The following is a 22864-nucleotide window of genomic DNA, read 5'->3' as shown; positions in this document are numbered from 1 at the left end:
GGCAGTTTCTGTCTTGGATGTAAGATGTTAAGTAATATGTACTAAAATCTGAGATATATTAAATAATGCTTTACATTAGAGTAGTTAATGAAGAACAAACCCTAATCCTAACCACTACTCACTACAACTAATCATTTTTATTATAATAATTTTTTGAGACAGGCGGCACGGCGATGAAGTGGTTAGCGCGCAGACCTCACAGCTAGGAGAACAGGGTTCAATTCCACCCTCGGGCATCTCTGTGTGGAGTTTGCATGTTCTCCCCGTGCATGTGTGGGTTTTCTCCGGGTACTCCGGTTTCCTCCCACATTCCAAAAACATGCTAGGTTAATTGGCGACTCCAAATTGTCCATAGGTATGAATGTGAGTGTGAATGGTTGTTTGTCTATATGTGCCCTGTGATTGGCTGGCGACCAGTTCAGGGTGTACCCCGCCTCTCGCCCGAAGACAGCTGGGATAGGCTCCAGCACCCCCGCGACCCTCGTGAGGAAAAGCGGTAAAAAATGAATGAATGAATGAATATAATGTGAGACCAATACGTAAACTCATCTGCCAACAAAATAAGACTTTGACTGCTTGCTTATTATATTATATCTGTATCTGTTTCTAATACATGTTATTTAAAATAATTGGTCGAACTGGAAGAAAATATCTTGTCAGCCAAAAGTATTTCTGACCTTCATTTTGTTTTGTGTGGTCACTTGGAAGGATTCTTCAGGTGCTGAAAATTCCTCTCCTGATGAATGTAATACTGTATCTAAAACTGAAATGTGCTTCAATTGTAGACAGCAAATATTTACAAGTAATTAAATGAAAGATGTGCATGAATTTACGGTTATATTTTATTTACAGGTTTTTTTTCCAACCGCTTTTAAAATAATCAAACAGAATGGTGTGTTTACGGCATAAATAACCACCCTTTTAGTATACAGTAGAATAAAACACATGGTGCACTTTGAGATGAAAAAAAAACTGTTTCAGATTAATATTTTGAGTATGCATAACTTTGCATAATGTAGTAAGCACATATTTGCATAAATATTGTATGTGCTTTGCCACACATTTACTGTTGGAAAGCCTTAAAAATTCCTTGCAAGTCCTTCGACATGGTCACATATTCATTATAATTCAGTATATAACTTATGTGCAAACTGCAAAATTGCACATGTATGTCAGGCTTGTGAGCATTTATTGTTTTTTTTTTCTTTTGCCTGCCTAAACTTGAAATGACTGACAAAATCTCAAAATCAGTAAATTAGCATTTCCATCTTAAACTATCTTGTAGTAGCCTCTCTTCTACAATATAAAATTATTTCACAGCTTTCTTCATTTCATGCATGTCAAACATATGCAAAAATGTAAAAAATAAATGAAATCCCACTTTTTATGTTATTTCAAGTCATTTGTAAAAAAAAAAAGTTTAAGTAAATGGTAGATCTAAAACAAAATGCAAAATCTAAATATTGAATTTAAACCTAATAAGTGTAAATTTAAATGTTAAATGTAAATGTCAAAATAATGCAAATAAGTGGCTAATATAAATGATAGAAATATAATATATATAATAAAAATATATAATATAATATAAAAATATAATAAAAATATATATAAAATATAAAAATATAATAACAAAATAAATACAAATGCTATATGTATATATACTATATATAAAATCAAAATTGACATGTTAAATCTAAATATAAATATGCCTTGAAACACTATAGGTCGAGTTCGATTGGTCGATAATTTAAGATTTATTTGTATCATTTATATATAAAATTTAAAATGTAAATGCATTATTTAGATTTAACTCAAAACATTTAGGTTTAGCATTTAGTTTTAGATTTACCATTTAGCTCAATTAAAAAAAAAATTAAAAAACGATTCCATTTTGAAATGTAAAGAAAATGACCGTTGAATTGTGAGAAAAGTTAACTTAAATATACAAAATATGTCACTAAAAAGAGTTACCGCATCCAAACATGTCGTATTAGTATCAGGTTTATAAAATCAGTTACATAATAAAAAAAAATATATAAATAAAAGAAATTGGTATCAATTAGTGTAGTCATGTGGTGTTTACATTTAACAGTTTAGTTTCAAATAAATCAAATTTGACTGAACTAATGAATCATAAGTTACAATGATTACATCAATAAATTGACAATGTTTGCAGATACCATTAGATGCTGATGATGTAAGTAACCCGCACAGCCACCAGATGGCAGCGTAGTGTTGTATTAGAGCTCCAGTTCCACCTGGGAGAAAAATAGCTTGTGATGAGAGAGGCGTCATATTTGCACTACAGGTGTATGCTGAGCTTCATTTGCTCCCATCCCACTCTTCCTCCTGCTATCATACTCATCCAGTAGTGATTATGCTCCCCAGCCCTGCAGGTTGCACTAGATAACACAGTTTAATGCTCACAATGTTGGCATATGTGCTTCCGTGTAGTGTTTTTTTTGGGAGGGTCGGAAAATCCATCCGACATTCAGCAGACGTGATGTTATGGCAGAGGGTGATATATTATTAATCTCCTGCTGTTTGCATCATATTCAACATTAGGTATGACTTTGCGTCACCCTGCTGACGACCGACAGCCATCTTGTGCTGCCCACACTGTAGACATGAAGTGGCAGCCATGTTTCCGTCATACTATCCCAGGGCAGCTGTGGATACAGATGTAGTTTACCACCACCAATGTGGGATTTTGGAATGAATGAATTATAGGCTTTGGGTGCCTTGATAAGCACTATGCAAATCCTTATCCTCAAGAGGGTCACAACGGGTGCTGGAGCCTATCCCAGCTGTCGTCAGGCGAGAGGTGGGGTACACCCTGGACTGGTTGCCAGCCAATCACAGGGCACATATAGACAAACAACCATTCACACTCACATTCATACCTATGGACAATTTGGAGTCGCCAATTAACCTAGCATGTTTTTGGAATGTGGGAGGAAACCGGAGTACACGGGGAGAACATGCAAACTCCACACAGAGATGGCCGACGGTGGAATCGAACTCAGGTCTCCTAGCTGTGTGCCCTGCACGCTAACCACTTTACACCGTGCAGCCTGTGTAATTCATTATTATTAAGCTTTTTATTGTAGCCTGGTGTTTCCTCAGACAGTAACATCTCTTAACTCAATTTACAGTTTATTTTTGTTTTGTTTCTTTTGTCCTCTTGTTATTGTGTCGTATCAACAATGCAGTGCCATCAGTGCTGCACGCATGTAAGACAAAGCCGGTGTGTATTTTGCATGTTTTGTGGTCAGATTTGTCTCAAGTAGGGGTCTCAAAGTCAACTCAACTGGAGGTAGAGTCTTGGTGAATATTAGTGCAGTGAGTACTACATCGAGTACCAAGTCGGGAATCACATTTCAACCAAGTGACTAACTCGTCAACGAACAGGAGGTCATTAGTCATTACTCAGTCTGAGTCACAGTGTCATAAAAAACAAACAAACGCTGGAACCATCACACAGCAAATTGACACCCAACAGGTAGATAACACAGACACAGACAACATTTTTCAAGGCAAACTATTATGCATTTCCCACTTCTCTGACCTATAAATGTTGTTAGAATGTTATATTCTCGTGTAAAACCATACCACAGTCTCAGATAATCAGGTTTGCGGGATTGGAACTGAGCCCTGAAAGAAGTTTGGGACGGCTCTGAACACTCGTTTGCATATAGCCTGCTAACTGTGATGTCACAGTTAGCCATGCTTCCTCATACGAGCATTCCCGGGTACAAGCTGTAGGTTTTTCCTGGCGAAGCTGGACTATCCGCCAAACTGTTGCTGAAGTCCGATGCCTTTCCAACATTACTAGGTCATGTTGAAGAGTCAGAAACACAAGTTGCAAGTAACAATTGCCCAAACTGCGTTTATTTTGTGTAAGTAGAGTGTATTTAAAAATTACAAGCTCAATGTCTGGAGTTGCTAGTAGCCTTTTCCCACAACACTCAGTTTTTTAAACACACATAGTCCTCCAAAAATGTGTAATGACCACATTTCTACTACCGATGTTGTAGAAAACCTACGTTACATTGTTGAGTTAAGGTAAGTCAGGGGGCTGCGACCAGTACCTCATAAACTACCAGTAGCGCCTAACCTCTTTTTAAGTAGCTCTCCAAAAGGTTTATTAATTTATTATCAACTCCTATACCGACAAAATTAGAAAGTGGGGTTCGGCAGTAGTCTGGAAGTCCTCAGGAGTGCTTGGGAGTGTGACTAATCACAGCAGAGTGGCCGTGCCCAGAGGTGGGCTGTAAGTGGAATAAATGAAAACAGACCATTTTGTAAATACAAGGAACTACAGCTGGAATAGGTGCAGATTCTGGAAGGTCTAGAAAGGTTATTGTGTGTAGCTGCTCTATAGAGTCCACAACTCAATAAAAAAGGGCTGAAAAGCAGCACAACAGGTCCCTTTAAGAGCAAAATAGCATGCAAAGACATTACATTGTGTGGAAAAGAGCTATGTAAATACAATCAAAATAAATGACCCAATTCGTGTAGCTAAAACACAAGAAGCTTCTAAATGGTAAGAAAACCCTGGTCTAAGTGGACGGCACATTGCGTCAATTACTGCGGACGCCACAGTTTGAGGGTATGAGGTAGTTAACGAGCTTTAAAGGAGAAAATGAACGAAAATGAAGAGGAGCAGACAGACAAAGAGCATCAACAGGCAAAAGGAGGAGCTGGTGTTGATGGCTATATAGGTCACTAAATCAATGGGAATCAAGTTTTTAGAGAGGCGGGAGAAGTGGGTATTTATAGAGGGGCAGTGGAGATGGCTGCACCAGTGACAGGCACCATCACGCTGGAGGAAAATGTGGCAAGGGGAATCGTACGCGTTCAAATTATTCTGCAGAGAATTCACATTACAAATAGCCGAGGATTCTCACTCTAAAGGCACAGCAAGCGCCGCAAAACAATGTATTATCAAATGGAAATCACTGCGGGATACTTGGCGCAAACGACCTTCTCATCTCTATTGACAAGGCGCCAGCTCACTGTTAGTTGTGCTATTTTCGAATCATCAAAAGCATTTGCATCCATACCGTGCAGCTCTGTTCATATCCTATTCAATCGTAATCTGCAATATCAGAGAGAAAGGAGCAACGTGATTGAATGCAATATTAGCTTTGCAAAGCCTTGTAAGGAAGAAGATGCAGTATTTACACACACACACACACACACACACAGCACACTGGACACCATGGAAATATCACCTATATGAGATGCACATTTTAATATCATGGATTCATCATAAAACCTTTATTTTTAAATGTCATGATGCAGACATGCTGCAATGTAAAGGTTTGCTTCCATTCCATCTGTTTTGGAATCAGGGGGCACTATAAACCCCTAAGTCAAGTTCCTCAAAAAAGCATACAAATTAATTGAAGATAAGGTGAATAAAATAGACTTGTTATGTATTGAGAGTCTATGTTATGTCTTATTGATGTCTAATATCTATTATATTAGATACTATGTGTGTAAAGATGACTGTAGGGGTGTTATTTTATGTCGAGAGGGCTCTAATAATGTAAAAAAAAGTCTTTAGAGGTCGTAATCAGGGTTTGATGCTCTAAATCAGGGGTCTCAAACACATGGCCCGCGGGCCAAATGTGGCCCACAGGACACTAGTTTGAGGCCCCCGCCTTGATATGAAAGTTTAATGTTAGTGCGGCCCGCGTAAGTTTGATATGGATGCTGTATGGTATCATGTACCCAGAAAAAATTATTACATTTGATTAATGTTCATGTTAAAGGTTAAATAACTGTTAATAGTTATCCTCCCTATCCGTGTGGAAGTGGTAAGTTTTTGGCTATTTAAATTTAAAGGAAATAACTTGAAGGCTACCGTTTAGGTCGCTAGCTCTCTAGTTTGCGAGTTAGCATGTGTCTCAAGACCCTGCAGTTGCGCAATATGTTGTAAATAAAAAGAGTATAAATGTGACTATAGTCGTGTTTTGTCATGTCTACAGGGCTCTAATAATGCTTTGTTAATTTTAATCTGAAAAAAAAAAACTTGTCTACCCACCAACTATATGTGGTTTCTTAAGTTTTTATTATTTGCCGTTTTATTATTATTATTATTATTATTATATTTATTTATTACTGATTGATTGATTTTCTTTATTCTTGATTTGTTTATTTATTTTTCATCTTATTTTGTGTAGAAAAATAAAAAGTAAGATATTTGAGAACAGTGGAATGTTTTATCAGAGCTTTTCTTTTAGAAAATTGGAACCAAAGCAAAGTTTATTCATTTTTCTGTTTTTAATAAATACGTTTTTTTTTTTTTTGGAAAACCTGATACGGCCCAGTCTCACCCAGACCCAAGCTCCAGTGGCCCCCAGGTAAATTGAGTTTGAGACCCCTGGGTTAGATATATAATTGCACAACAATGTTTCCATTACCTTTGCATGGTTATTTGGCGGGATTCAATCAATGCCATGTCCTTCTTCGCTCACTTGGCCCTAAAATATTAGCAGTCATGTCACCTTGCACCCAAGAAGTAGCAGATTACACAGCTGATTATACTTGGAGATCTTTTCATCTGTGGTCCATCTTAATAAAGTGGTCGACGACGGCCTGTCTTGAACGTGAGGCCATCTGAGCGCCATCTGGGTAAAGATGAGATATTGATATGCAGCAGGTGGGGCAGATGGGTGCCACCTTTATTTTCCCCATTAGTGGCATTGTACTGTCCAGCATGCTTTTCCAAATCAAACAGTCATGGCTGCTAAGAGGGAATGTAATGTGGAAATGTGGCTCTTTGCACAAAATATGAAAATATACTTAAACCATCAAAAGGTTGTCTTGATTGACTCTGAAAGTTTATTTTGGAAGCAACTTGTGGGCCGAAATTAAAAGCGTGGCGGGCTGCATTTGGCACCCGAGCTGTACTTTGTCCACCCCTGCAGTAGACTATTCCTACACTGTTATTATTAATCACTGGACTCCAGTGTAATTGTTTCCTAGTTCTATGAAAGGCACCCAGTTGGGTGTCCTATTTTTTTGCACGACTGTAAATGACATTTGTGGCGCCTCCTATACGTTCATTCATTTATTTTCTACTGCTGGAGCCTATCCCAGCTGTCTTTGGGCGAGAAGCGGGGTACACCCTGGACTGGTCGCCAGCCAATCACAGAGCACATATAGACAAACAACCATTCACACTCACATTCATACCTATGGACAATTTGGAGTCACCAATTAACCTAGCATGACTGGAGTTCCCGGAGAAAATCCACGCATGCATGGGGGGCGGGGGAGGGGGGGGGGCATACAAACTCCACAAAGAGATGGCCGAGGGGGGAGCCTCCTATACAGATATCCTCAAAATCTAATTATAATTTGTCAAATGGTTAATGACTTATGACCAGATAGTTGCTAAGTCCCGTCCGTGCTCCTGCAAAGACACATTGCTTGACGGCGGCCATGTTTGTTAACCAATTTTACTCACATTTCATATCGTGCATGCTTGTCAGTCATGTTAATGCAAGTTGCAGACCAAGAAATATAATTTACTTGTGTGAAAAAGTTTGGACACCCCCGGCCCATGACGAGATACAGTAACAGAAGTTCAAGACGTACCAAAATATGGTCATGACATTTTCTCTTATACTGTATAGTTCTCACTTTTTGGCTGATGTTTGCGGTGGTTTTATCGCTAGCCTGTGTCTTTGTTCACATTAGAGCTCAAGTGAAGTCACTTGCAAGACTTCAAGAAGTTTTAACGAGCAGCAATGACCAAACGCTGGTCCATACCAGTGTTTTTAATTTGCATGAATTCCCCCCCTTGCATTTATTTTGTGGTGACGGTGTGTTTTTGGTTTTGGATCATTACTGTGTTTGAAACATTTCAACATTGCTGTGTTTTTACAGGCTGCACATCAGCGGTCGAGTGGTTAGCGCGCAGGCCTCACAGCTAGGAGACCCGAGTTCAATTCCACCCTGTGTGGAGTTTGCATGTTCTCCCCATGCATGCGTGGGTTTTCTCCTCGTACTCCAGTTTCATGCTAGGTTAATTGGCGACTCCAAATTGTCCATAGGTATGAATGTGAGTGTGAATGGTTGTTTGTCTATATGTGCCCTGTGATTGGCTGGCGACCAGTCCAGGGTGTACCCCGCCTCTCGCCCGAAGACAGCTGGGATAGGCTCCAGCACCCCCTCGACCCTCGTGAGGATAAGCGGTAGCAAATGAATGAATGAATGATTTTTTCCAAAAACTGGTTGTGAAAAAGAGGGTGGTCCTGCTGCAGAAATACTAACCTGCTGTGTACTGTCAAGGTGCCCTTGAGCAAGACAACAAACGCTCATAACAAAATAGTTTCCATCAATAGTAATTCAAATGCACGTCATAAAGATCTGCTAATGAAACCAAACAAATTCTCACTATTTTGTCATGAAGCTCTTGTACAATGTATAGGAAATGCATGCAAACCAACTGTGGGAATGGGACAAAAAATATAGCATCACTTCTCTATTTTGTCATGTGACACACACACACACACATAGGCTGGTTATTAGCGGTAAGGAAAGAAGGATGGAGAGGGAGAGAGAGAGAGACAGAGACACAGGGGGAGAGATAGGGGGAGTCTCCAGCTTCTACCTACTGACTTTGAGGAGGAGAGAGAGAGAGAGCGAGAGGCAGTGCAGGAGCAAGACAACAATAAAACAGCTTCAACTCCACCGGAGGAGGAGTTGAGGAGTACACTGACACCTTTTGCGAGCTCGGCAACAACATCAGCATCAGCACCAAGACCATCACCATCATCATCATCCTCCTCCTCACCAAACGCCTGTGCCGCTAAACTAAGAAGAGCCATGTATCTCAACAGGGAGGAGAACAATAGCAAAGGTAAGCTGTGGCACTCTCCTATCGTGGGCTAGGTTGCCACTTTCAAGGTGTTTGCGCTCCCATAGTGGAGGTGACTGACTGACTGACGGAGTGCAAACAAGAGGAGGGGCGTGCAAGGCGTGCATCCTCTTCGGCGTCCTTTGACACCATGTTGGCGCCAAAGTGCGGGATCTTATTATGTAATATGGCACCGTACTTATCATGATATACGTACGTGCGTGTGAACCTATTGTGGAGTGTGTGTGTGTGTGTGTGTGTGTGTGCGTGTGATTTTACATTTAAGGACAGGACTGCACAAGGTCAAATCCCCCCCCAGTCCCAGTTTTTTTTTTGCAACAATAGAAGCCACAGTGTGCTGCTTTTTGTAGGTTGTAAGATACTGCAAATGCATCTTGTTTTACTAGAAGGGAGATAACAGTGCAGCAGACCTGGTGGTTGACGGGACTATGTGTGTGTGCGTGGAAGGAGGGTGGAATAAGGGGGGGGGGGGGGGGGCATATTTGAGTAATCTCTCCCACGTGTTTTTGAGGCGTGATTTCTCCTCTCATCACACACCACTAGTGGCCCCTGTTGCTAGAATGCTGCACATAATGCTAATTACAGTCCAGAATCTTCTGGTTCTAATAACACCTGCTGCTGCTGTGGAGCAAAAGGAGGAAGGCGAGGAGAAAGGAGGGTGTAAAAAAAGAGCAAAGAGGCAGAGTGGGAGGAGCTGTTTTTGTCCATTTCACTGGACAGCAGCAGTGTACTGTACACGGAACGTGCAGGAAGCCGTGATGCAAGAAAGATGAGGTCTATTTTGGTATACTGAAGGTGTGGAAATGTTACATTTTTTTACATAATAATCCACAGAAGGTCACTTTTAAACATGACCTCTGTGATCATGTGATGGTTACACGTACAGGAAGTAAACTGGTGAATGGTCTTTTACTTGTATACTACTTGTATACACTGTTTTACATTTACATTTACCTACTGATGACGCAGTATCTTGCCCAAGGATACTTCGACATGACCACAGCAGGACGGAGGATCGAACCCTCAACCTCCGGGTTGGGAGACTGACGACTCTAAAAACTCATTGTAGCCCATATGCCCAGTTTTAGTGCAAAACCAAAGCATTCTTGTATAATAAGAGTATGCATGTTTTAAGTTAAACATGTTACTATGAGGGACGGCACAGCGGTCGAGTGGTTAGAGCGCAGCTAAGACTAGGGTTCAATCCCACCCTCGGCCATCTCTGTGTGGAGTTTGCATGTTCTCCCCGTGCATGCGTGGGTTTTCTCCGGGTACTCCGGTTTCCTCCCATATTCCAAAAACATGCTAGGTTAATTGGCGACTCCAAATTGTCCATAGGTATGAATGTGAGTGTGAATGGTTGTTTGTCTATATGTGCCCTGTGATTGGCTGGCGACCAGTCCAGGGTGTACCCCGCCTCTCGCCCGAAGACAGCTGGGATAGCTGACCCTTGTGAGGAAAAAGCGGTAGAAAATGAATGAATGAATGACTGAAAGATCCTGCACTATATGGGACTACTTCCTAGAAAATGTTGCATTGTGGGTTTTTGAGTCAGAGGTCAATGATGTAGCGTCTAAGAGAGGGGCTGGTGTTTAAAATCTTCTTCCGCTCCAAACTCATCCGACCTTGCTTAGTACGCTGAGGCACAGCCGTAATGGAGTTTGTTCAAAATGTCTTTGTCAGATGGCGATTTCAGAACGAAGAGATCTTCCCCAAACCCCGGTTGATGGATGAATGACATAAGAAGAATGTGTTTGTCTATATAACATATTTTAATCTGTAGTCATAAGTCAACACTGTCTTTTATGGCGTGTCATTCTGAATAACAGCTCATATAAACACAAAAAAACAAGCATATTTTTCTTTACAGTTTTTTTATATTGATTTCATTCATTCATTCATTTTCTACCGCTTATCCTCACGAGGGTCGCGGGGCGTGCTGGAGCCTATCCCAGCTGTCTTCGGGCAAGAGGCGGGGTACGGAGCGGGGTACACATATAGACAAGCAACTATTCACACCAATGGACAATTTGGAGTAGCCAATTAACCTAGCACACGGAGATGCCCGAGGGTGGAATCGAACCTGGATCTCCTAGCTGTGAGGCTTGCACGCTAACCACTCATGCACGCTAACCACAGGTCCACGCTAACCACTCATCCACCCTGCAGCCACGACATTGGACATGTATTTTATTATTAACAGTATATACTTAGCTATGTGAGCCACAGTGTTAGCATTATAGTCTAATTAGCCAAATATAGAAACACACTCTAGCCAATTTGTACAACTCTCGGGTGAGAGGCGGGGTACACCCTGGACTGGTCGCCAGCCAATCACAGGGCACATATAGACAAACAACCATTCACACTCACATTCATACCTATGGACAATTTGGAGTCGCCAATTAACCTAGCATGTTTTTGGAACGTTGGAGTACCCGGAGAAAACCCACGCATGCACGGGGAGAACATGCAAACTCCACACAGAGATGGCCGAGGATGGGATTGAACTCGGGTCTCCTAGCTGTGCTAACCTAGCTAACCACTCGACCGCCGTGCAGCCGCATTGATTACACTGAACACAATAAGCTGATGTAACACAACAATGGAGGTACCCATGGAACACTTAAAGCACATTACGTTTTTTTGTTTACGTTTGACTACAAATGGTCAGATCTTGTAAACTCCAAGTGGGATATTTCTGTGATATTTCCCAACAGTCTGGAACGCCATCATAGTCCTTTGTAGTTTGGAGCTCATAGTATTTAAAAGTGGGAATAACAAAGACTCAGGATTGGAAATAATAATAATTTAATTGATCGTTAAGAATTCTGATTAATTTCTTCTTGACATATTTTGACAGTTGCACACATTCTGGGATCGAGGATATCTGGGTTCAAATCTGCGTGCATGCGTGGGTCTTCTCCAAAAACATGCTAGGTTAATTGGCGACTCCAAATTGTCCATAGGTATGAATGTGAGTGTGAATGGTTGTTTGTCTATATGTGCCCTGTGGTTGGCTGGCGACCAGTCCAGGGTGTACCCCGCCTTTTGCCCCAAGACAGCAGGCATAGGCTCTGAAATGCCTCTCTGAAAATGGGAAAATGGATGGTATTTCAGGCAAAATAGAGTGCACTACTTGGCTGCAACCAGCAGAGGCGCTGTTACTTCACTATAGCAGAATTATTCAGCTCAATACAATACAACACTGGCATGGAAAAGGCTCAGCACAAAGTTATTATTCATCTTATTCTAAATAAGGCCACAACTCACAAATCCACACTTAATAACAAAAATGTGAGCCATACATTTATGTATGTAGATTCATAAATTTATACTCCTAACTACTTATATGGATGGGAATTTAAAAGGCATTATTTTTTCACTTGGAAACTGAGAGCTACCCAAATGTCTTTACTTCACTGGATGCAATAACCGCACTTTTGTGGCTTTAACAATAACAATGTTGGTCAGGTGGTCCCCTGCTGACATCCCCACACAAATGTGAAACCAATTGGTGTGAAATTTGGTTTAGTTTAAACAATGAATGCTAGCGTTCCTGGTACACCTTCAGCAGCAGCGTTCCCAATAGAAATGTGATAGAGGATAGAACAAGCCGGACAATTTATGATTATGCATTTATGATAATTTCAGTTTAGTTTTGCACGCTTAAGTGCAAACTAAAAGGTTAAACCCCTCTTCCTCAGCCATGGATGATAATTAGGAGTGTTTATGTGTGATTTTGTTAAAAGAGTCCATCATTTTTTTTTCCAAGGGAGTCCAAAACAAATACTCTAGCTGCCAATTAAAGCAATAAGGTTATGACAAGGTTGGGGCTCCTCTTCCAAGGCACGGGGACTCAATACATGATTGACATGTGGCTAATTGACTCAGTTAAGAAGGCGTTCTTATGTTGTGGGTGTTTCCCTTGTCGGCTCTTTTAAATTCATCCTGCGTCTCAAGGTGGAGCGGCATGGAGACAGCGAAAGGTCCGCTCGGGACGTATTGATTATAGCCTTCTGAGAATTAAAGGGGGATTGAGGACAATGACGGTGATCATATGTGAGCCTGACAACCACACAGGGTCAAATATAAAGTGAAATATCATAGCTGTGTTAATAATAAAATAAATGAATGTAAGGATAATGTGGCACTTTCTTATCTCTGTAGTGTGACAGCTTAATTGCTTCTTATTTACTCCCACTGGGAAACAATCAACAACTATTTGGACTACTGGCTGATGTTCAAAATGCAGGGTTTGTTTGCCTTAAAGCAACCATTAGTAATTGTGTTCTTAGAATACCTGCGATAGATTGGTGCCTGACAACAAATCTAAGTACAGCTCTTAAGCGGGGGGCTATTAGCAGCTTGTTTTAAATGTTTGTCAATGGGATACAGTATGTTAATGCCTTAGGGCCTGATGGGTGAACTCAATGAGACAGATGAAGCCATCCCTGTAGCATGAAAAATAAATAACGGTCGCCTCTTGCTACATTGTGGTTTGAATACCGGCTCCTCACTGCACCACAGTTTTCAGAAAATTAATTAACTAAAAAATGGCTGCTGTTTCGTGGTTGATTATGGACTACTATTAGTCAAAAAATAGTGAAAGACAAGTCATACGTAGCAATCTGGTTACTAGGCGTCAGTAATGTTACATTGATGAGACATGACATTACATTACATTTGATTCGGTCTGACAAAGATGGCTCCCGTTTTGTGTGGAAGTGGTATGTTTTTTGGCTTCTTACTTTGTTTTTCTGCTTCAAACCATTTCTTAAGTTTAGAATAAACATTTTGGAGTCTAATCAGTTAACTCGGTAGCTTGATATATGGTGTCTGTTTCTTGTGTAGTATATGGTTTTACTATGTCTGTTTTTTTTTCTATGTCTGTCATATACTGTATGTCTCTGTTGGTTGTATGCAGCTGTACCCTGCTTCTAAACCAAATTTCTCCCAAGGGAGACAAATAAATTGACCTGAACTGAACTGAACTGTCCCTCCAGTGATCCCATAGCCCCATGTGTTGTAAACTACATGACTATAGGGGTGTTATATCATGTCTGTAGGTCTCTAGTAAGGGTAGAAATAGTTTTGAATGGCAGTTGAATGACAACACATAAGGGTGGCTGTAAATCAGTCAGACATTTAGTTTATAGTCTATATGTCTATATGTGCCCTGTGATTGGCTGGCGACCAGTCCAGGGTGTACCCCACCTCTTGCCTGATGATGACAGCTGGGATAGGCTCCAGCACGCCTTATAAGCGCTAGAAAATGAATGAATGAATGAATGAATGAATGACTTAACTGTTATAAATCAAGTTAAGCATGTTTTCCAACCCTAAATGACTAAATCTTATTTAAAATTAATGTTCATAACAAGTTGATGGAAAGTTACTTATGAATTTTTATGCTGGCATTTACAGTGTCGGATACAGCATATGAATTGGGTTAATGATATAGTTTTGGCTGGATTTATTTGTGACTTTTATTTCTTGTCTGCGTTTCTTCACTCAGCAGCAAGTGTGAGAAATCATTACCAGCACAAGAACAATCATAAGACCTTCCCTACTTGTGAAAAGTCTGCAGGACTTCTGTTCCCATTTGTTTTTTTTTTCCAGCAGAAGCCAGTCCACCACACTGTTTTGTGGCTTTCATTTTGTTATCTCAGACAGTGGTGGCGCTTTTGGGAACAAATTGCTTTAGCTTTATTAGATGAGTGCTATGGCACCCTGCATTATCTACCTGTTGAATATGATTTATTTTTAATTCTGTCAGGTTTCTTGTTGATTTAAGTTGACACGAGCCATAGATATGGGCTTGGTTCCAAGCCTCCAGCAAGGGGTTCTGAGCTAAATGACTTCTTTTTGGCATGCGGTACCTGCACTAAGACAGCTCCTCCGACACACTATATTATTTTTGCCTTTTGGCATATAGATTTGCTGGCTTTGTAAAACCATTTGGAGCTAAAACCAAGTACCATGTCGACCAATGTATACACTTTTGACAGGTTTTGTGGAGAATTCTCAGTCTAATTAGTATACGTTATTCTAATTTGCTTGATCCCTTAGCTTTTCATGAAGACACTCATTATGTTAATGTAATGTTGGTCAGCAGGAGAGGCTAGAAACCTGACAGGATTTACATAGCATGTCTATATGCATTCTATCAATGAGGGCACACTGTAAGAGCACTTCTAAGTACGCACTCAAAATGCTAATTATAAGTATGAAATTGTGCAAATTGAGACATAGTCTAGGTCATAGGTCAGTGGTTCCCAAAGTTAGGGATATAGTACCCACAGGGGTACGCCAATTGCCATAGGGGACACGAGAATAAAAATGAAAAACGATTAGCGTCTAACACTAAAAATTACGAGTGTACTTGAATGCCTCACATGGCGACGAGACCGCAGCAGGAAGGAGACCATGGCAAGTTGTTCCTATGTCATTGTGCATCATATCAACAAATAAGTAAGTTTGAATTATTATTGTGTGCATTAACAGTGTTTCAGCTTGAAGATTCCACGTATATTGGCGTTTCAATTTATCCCTGCACGACGCAGCGGTGAAAACTTGCCACTGTGTGTGGAGATTCGAAAATGAAGCTTTATTGATGGTCGTATGTATTTTTATATTTTAGATTATTAAGAAGGAGGTAGAGGTTCTTTTAGAGTTGGGACACCATTGAACTATTCCAGTCAGATAATGGACACTTCATACTCAACAAGCTGGATCAAAACTAGCAAAAGTGCTGTCAGTGCTACTCAAGGGTCGTCTTCCGGATTCAGGAAGCACCCTTACCTGATTAAACATTGAATACATTTTTATATTAATTATTCCTATCTCCCAAGAGACTTTAACAACATGGGAATACCAAATTGTGATTATATTCAGGTTTAGTTTCTTAACAAGGGATCTAACAATAGGGATGGGCATTTGACTATGGGGAAATTTATATCAGTTATGATTTTAGTTGGACAAATTGGCTAGAGTGTGTTTCTATATTTGGCTAATGAGACTATAATGCTAACACTGTGGCTCACGTAGCTAAGTATATACTGTTAATAATAAAATACATGTTCAATGTCGTGGCTGCAGGGTGGACGAATGGTTAGCGTGCACGAGTGGTTAGCGTGCACGAGTGGTTAGCGTGCACGAGTGCTTAACGTGCACGAGTGGTTAGCGTGCACGAGTAATTAGCGTGCAAGCCTCACAGCTAGGAGACCCAGGTTCGATTCCACCCTCGGGCATCTCCGTGTGCTCGGTTAATTGGCTACTCCAAATTGTCCATTGGTGTGAATGGTTGTTTGTCTATATGTGTACCCCGCTCCGTACCCCGCCTCTTGCCCGAAGACAGCTGGGATAGGCTTCAGCACCCCTGCGACCCTCGTGAGGATAAGCGGTAGAAAATGAATGAATGAATGAATGAATGAATGAATGAATGTACAATGTCATGTAAAACGGGTATTCAAACAACAACACACACACATAATCCAATATAATACAGTCGGCTTGCTCTAGTCAAAGAAGCTATCCAAATCAAAGTTGCTCATCAACTGACCATCTGAGAATCTGGTCAGAATAGAAATAAGTAACAGTGCTTAACATTGCATCAAGCCCATAATTTTAAGACATATTATCTCTTACAACTTCTGTAAACTGTACATGTATGGGCTTGTAGGGGTCGAGAGTTGAGGTTCTACTGCAGTTGCGAATGAATCAGCAGGGTCTCTGCTGTTTGCAGTTTGTGATAACTCAGCAACTAATTCCACACCATGGCCTGTATTCTGAACAATAACGTAACATTAAGGAGGTGATGGACTAATGGGTTATTATGACCTTCCCTAGCTGACACTTTGATAAGCTAATGAACATAACAACATTTTGGGTAAGGGCTTCTGGCCATATTGGCCCTAATGGGCTCCATCATTAAGAAGCTAACGGTTGGACTTTTCAGTCTAAATATGTAGTAATAAATATTGTAAGATAAGACAGGAATATTCATTCATTCATTCATTTTCTACCGCTTTTTCCGCACGAGGGTCGCAGGGGTGCTGGAGCGAGAGTCGGGGTACACCCTGGACTGGTCGCCAGCCAATCACAGGCCACATATAGACAAACAACCATTCATACTCACATTCATACCTATGGACAATTTGGAGTCGCCAATTAACCTAGCATGTTTTTGGAATGTGGGAGGAAACCGGAGTACATGCAAACTCCACACAGAGATGTGCCGAGAGTGGAATCGAACCCTGGTCCTCCTAGCTGTGAGGTCTGCACGCTAACCACTTGCCCACCGTGCCACCCAAGGCAGGAATATATACCTCTTAAATGAAATAAAAAAAGAAGGTATCAATATTACTGAAGAGATTCTCTACTTTGTTTTTCCCTCACCTCTCCTTGTTTACCTCACGCTGCTTCGTTCGTGTCCGATTTGCTGTATTGATATCAGATGTGCACTAGAAAATGTCATCTCACACAACAGCAGGCTGAAGGAAATATATTAGATAGAGTTTGTGTCTCACATTTGCAAACAAGATTGCTACAGAGACCTTCACACGTGCAAGTCACCAGGAATTTGGCACAGGGATAGTGTAAATTCGGGTATTGTATAATCATTGAATCACCCTGACATTTAAGAGATCCCCTTCCATCAGTTCAGTACGTCGGTTTATTTAAGCTTTGAATGCATAGTCAGAATGGTTAAACGGCTTCAATTTATTATACAGATGGATGTTCGCTTGCTAAGCCATTGAGAGAACCTCAAGAGACATTTTGGAGTTGGGCTACAATGGCGCCAAGGAGCCAATTAGACACCTTTGTCGGAACACCTGCAGAGAAATACTGATCCGAACCTCATCATCCATCATTGGAACAGGAAGTTGTATTGATTTCATGTAAAACGTGCTTGTAACGAGGTAAAATTGTATTCATAAAAATGCCATAGAAGATAGAATGTCGAAGCAGCCTGAAATAGGACGATGTGAAATAGGTCTACATTTGAGATTTTTAATAGATCATATAAATGTTTCAGTATTTTGCCCGCATATTAAGTTGATGCAGGGAGTTCATTCAGAAAAGAAATAAGACTTGTTGATAAAGGGGTTTCGGAGCGAGTTATTTTTACAGCTGACTCTCACTGCTGACTTGATTGCAGAGGAGCGGGGAGGGAGGAGGTCTCTCTCTGTACTCCCTTTTCTGCCATCTTCTGTCCCTTCCTCATGTGTGTCTTGGGAATGGAGAGAGTTGGGGGGTGGGGGGTGCTTCTTAACATCAGCTGACTGGGGAGAGAGTGACAGAAAGGAAGCGGATGAGAGGCAGACGATGGAGCGGGAGCGAGTGTGTAAAGATGGAGGGAGGGACGAGGGAGAGGGAGAAGCAAAGAACGAGCCCTGGAGTGCTAGCTAGTCAAGGTCACATAGAGGAGGAGGGAGGAGGCCTTGTGTATTTGTGTCTATGTATGTGTGTGTGTGTGTGTGTGTGTGTGTATAAAAGGAAAAAGTACAGGAATAGGGGGCCTACATAGGACAGAAAAAAGGGATTGGTTCAGTCTGAGATGGGGAGGGAGGGTGGAGAAATGAAGCAAGAGTAAAAGATGAAAATAGCTTGTAATGTGGATCCACAACACGTCCGTCATATTTAACAACCCTTTTAGTTGTACAACTGGGATGCCTTTGGAATGTGTAACCATGTCCAATGCCTTGTATTTAGTGTGTGAGTAAATATGTTTTATTTAAATAACGCCTGGAACTGGGAATCATGTGCAGTCCCTTTCATTCTGTTGCTTTCTTTCCCATTGTTGACCTCTGCTGCCACATCGCACATCACCATCATCATCATCATCAATTTGATGTCTGTTGCTCCGCAGGTGTAGATTTGAGTTGAGATCACCATTTATGACTAGCTGCATTCACTTTGCATGCATTCACTTTTGCTTGATGGCGGCCAATCTTGTCAGTCCCCTTAAAGTGTAAAGTGTTTTGTGATGATTCACTTGAATGAAACACTTTTAGAGGACCATTTAAAAGTTTCATTCCCGAAAAGGGGGGCACATTAGTTTGAATTCAATACAGCATTTGAAGGACTAACAGTATGAGTATGTCGATTTTTTAAGGCTCATTCATTCATTCATTCATTTTCTACCGCTTATCCTCATGAGTGTCGCGGGTGTGCTGGAGCCTATCCCAGCTGTCTTCGGACGAGAGGCGTTGTACACCCTGGACTGGTCGCCAGCCAATCACAGGGCACATATAGACAAACAACCATTCACACTCACATTCATACCTATGGACAATTTAGAGTTGCCAATTAACCTAGCATGTTTTTTTGGAATGTGGGAGGAAACCGGAGTACCCGTAGAAAACCCATGCATGCACGGGAAGAACATGCAAACTCCACACAGAGATGGCAGAGGGTGAAATTGAACTTGTGTCTCCTAGCTGTGAGGCCTGCTAACCACTAGGCCGCTGTGCAGCCTATAATGGAATCCACTTGACTCAATTTGTAAAGCACATCCATAACAATCTGGCAAACTTTTCTAATGGAATGTCAGCCTCTGCACACATTGGTACAAAATGCCTTTGCTTGTGATTAAGGAAGATGTAGTCACCCATGCAATTCCAACTGCATATGGAAGATATTTTGTTTATTTTGGCTCTTGTTTTGTACACGCAGACACGCGGCAAATGGCGATCTTGTTTTGAAGGACGGTCACGGATGAGACAGTACCGTGTGTGTGTATGTGTGGAGAATTTATGGCTTCTCATACCTTTTCACTCAGAACCTGCCTGCTGTAAAATACAACGTGGTGAAAATATACTTATCGAGGCTGAGTCGCGTACATGCAACCACAAAAGCTAGCTTCCATTCACTCTGCCAACGGAGATCCAGCCAACGTTCCAGCCAACATTTCAACCTCTTTAGGTCGGGAGAGGATTGTTCAGTGTTTATCATGATTTTGTGCAATGGTCCTTCTCCTCACGATGACAGCACTTGATTCATCTTATATATCCGTCATTCACTCGGCTTGTTTACGTTTAACATTTATATCAGCACAAGTTATTTTGTTATCATTAGCCACGTTTACATGAACCCAAATATTCCAATTCCATTTGGGTTATTAATGTAACCTTTGTATACATCTCATTCCGAAAGAAAAGTGCCAATCCGAATGAATATATGATCGGATTCACAGGGGTGGAATATTCCTTTTCCCAATCCGATTGAGGTATCTTGTACCCGCTCAATCGGAAAGTTGTCAGGGTGCGTTCTTCTTCGTGGTGTTTTTCTTCTTCTGTTGTTTATTGGCGGTTGGCAAGCAGCTTTCGTGTGCATTACTGCCATCTGTGGAACAGAATCTAAACCCTTCTATACGCCATTCACAAGTCCAGTTTTATTAAAACAAAGAAAATACATTTGTATACAAAACATGTGACGAGCTTAATTATAAAATATTAGCAAGATTGAACTTTATCTTTTCCTGTTCCCGGGTGCGTTCTTTCAGCGAATGCTGAGGTAGGACGTAACACACAGCTTGTGACGTTCTTTGATTTTTAAAAAAATGGAGGCGAGCAATCGGCACTGGACTGTTGTGGAAAGTTTGTTTTTGATTCAAACTAAATTTCAAGACTGGACGAAGGAATTGGCAATACGGAGTTATTCCAACAAGTGAAAGAAAAACTCGAGGAAGTCGGTATCACGTGATGTTGGTGTTTACGCTTTACTGCAAATACCCCATTGACTATTCTGGTTGATTATAGCGGCGCATGTAGACACGCGATTGGAATATTCCTTTCCATGTATACCATTGCTTTCGGAAAGGTCTTTCGGAAAGACAAAAACTCCTCATGTAAACGTGGCTATTGGAAGAATCTACACTAGTATACCAGTGTACAAAAAATATTGGCTACCTCTAATTATTCTATTATATTATTGTAGCTGTGGAAGTGTAGTTCTATGGGTATAGTTTCAGTCCCAATATATATTTTAGAGAACTTGCAAACTCCACACAGAGATGTCCGAGGGTGGAATGGAACTCTCCTAGCTATGAGGCCTGCGCGCTAACCGCTCTGCCGCCGTGCAGCCCCATTATATAGTAATTTCTATTAAATTTGTGTTTGCTGTTTCTTACTGGCTTGATTCAAGGAGCCAGTAATAGCTGCCTCCACAAACACATTAGACTTGTTTGCATGTCACACCCAGGAGAGATGGCGTGAGTGGTTCACAGCACCAAGGGGCTGATGTGAAAGATCTGATGTTGCTCAGTCACTGATGTGATGCTATCTGTTGCAGAACCGGGGTGTGTGGAGTTGTCATAACATATGACGACTTCATTTGCAGGAGGTCGAAAGGTTTCCTTTCGGGTTCCTCTCCTCACCCTCAAGGTCACCAGCAGCTCCTCTTTTGTTGAATGTATTCTTGTTCTGGCTCTTCTTGTTGGAGAACTGTTCCCTTTGGTGCTCTGTTATCCTATAAAAGGCAATCAGCATCACTAATCCACGTGAAACCTCTTGTGGTCACACAATCACTCTCGGTTTAAATCTCCCAGCAAATTATCCTGTTGACAGACATCATTACCATTCCGAGGAGTAATTAATGATTTTCCATGCTATGATTTCATACAGCTGCAAGTTCAAAGTTGTAATTTGACTATTCTTAAAAAGCTGTGATGGGGGTGACCCTTATAGACAAGAAGATGGGTGGTTGGAAGAGACATGAGATGTGACATATAAGAGAGGCACTTGTCTGGATGTGAATGGCTGCATTGACGCAACGCCGTTCATCCATCAAAAGGTCGTCTTAACTTTAATTGACTGGAAAGCTCCGTCGTCTTTAAAAGGAGAGTCATGCGGTTTGATACTTTTGGCTTGAAAAGAAAGAACAGATGAACAGCAACAGCAGAAAGGGAAACTGTGCTTTTGTAAATCCAGGAACTAACTTTATCTTAGTCAAACGGATGTCATTGAACTTAGCAATTCATATTAAGCATGACATGAAAAAGAAAATCCTGGCGGAAGATGTTTTGGTGGTGTTTCAGTACAGTTTGTTCCCAAACTTAGTGTGCTGCTTGGACTCCAATTTGTGGTTTTGTGTGTTGTATCACTTGATGTTTGTTAAAGTGTGTGTGGTTTTGTGCAAGACCCCCACCACACTCCCACTGCAGTATCTGGCAAGGTAGTGCGACTAACAGATTGGGCTGTGTGAGTGCCATCTCGTCAGCTTGGCTGCATGAACGTTTCTCCCTCGTTCTTCCCTCTCCTCGCTCCATCTCATCTCGCTATTAGCCTGCTTCGGTGGTGGCCAGCAGGGCAGGGGACATTTTGCTCACGTTATCGAGCTAGACCCTCTCCCGGGATTAAGTTCACTCACTGTTCCATGACCGTGGTGACAATACCTGATGGGTCAGCAGCATCCATCCATGTGCTTTAAACACCATGTGTGGTTCGAATGCTGCATGCTTCGTATGTCCTTGCATCATCCTTTAGATATACTGTTTCACCCCTGTGCTCCCTTTTTTTAGATTTATTATTATTTATTTTGATTTTTCACTTAATAGTCCTGTCCTCATTAAGCTATATATAGAGCCACAAAGTGGTAGTTTACCACTTTGGTTAACATTGATTTGACTTGTGTTTACAACCATGTTTGTGTATGTGGATGGCAATAACCCGAGCCATTACGTAACCAGTGTGACATCATACAGGGGCACACAGCGTAAGCCCATACAAACAAAAACAGAGGAATGTGATCCAGGAATCAATGGAAGACAGCGGCATCTTTTCATACTTTCTTCTACTCATGTACGTTCCGGTCCCAAGGGTAGATGTTTGAACAGGGAAGCTCAAATTTCCCTGTCTTCGGAGTTCCAGGCGAGACTTGAAACATAAGACATCTTTTGTCAGGTAGTATGGTTTAGTTCAATTTGGTGTAGGGTTGTCCTGATTCCATATTGATATTGGATAT

The 22864-nt window shown here is 41.2% G+C and overlaps 1 protein-coding gene across 1 annotated transcript in view; it reads left to right on the top strand.

The window, feature by feature from the left end:
* Nucleotides 1-8579: 8579 nt before the first annotated feature.
* The window catches only part of syt7a (synaptotagmin VIIa), a 107732-nt gene continuing 93447 nt past the window's right edge, over nt 8580-22864 (top strand). Inside the window, exon 1 of the mRNA XM_058075952.1 lies at nt 8580-8878. Coding sequence (XP_057931935.1) covers nt 8845-8878 — 34 coding nt within the window. The 5' untranslated portion in view covers nt 8580-8844. The remainder of the gene's footprint in view (nt 8879-22864) is intronic.

This window comes from Doryrhamphus excisus, chromosome 6, assembly GCF_030265055.1.
Source record: "Doryrhamphus excisus isolate RoL2022-K1 chromosome 6, RoL_Dexc_1.0, whole genome shotgun sequence".
In the NCBI taxonomy this organism is placed as follows: Eukaryota; Metazoa; Chordata; class Actinopteri; order Syngnathiformes; family Syngnathidae; genus Doryrhamphus; species Doryrhamphus excisus.
This window is presented reverse-complemented; position numbering and strand designations above follow the sequence as displayed.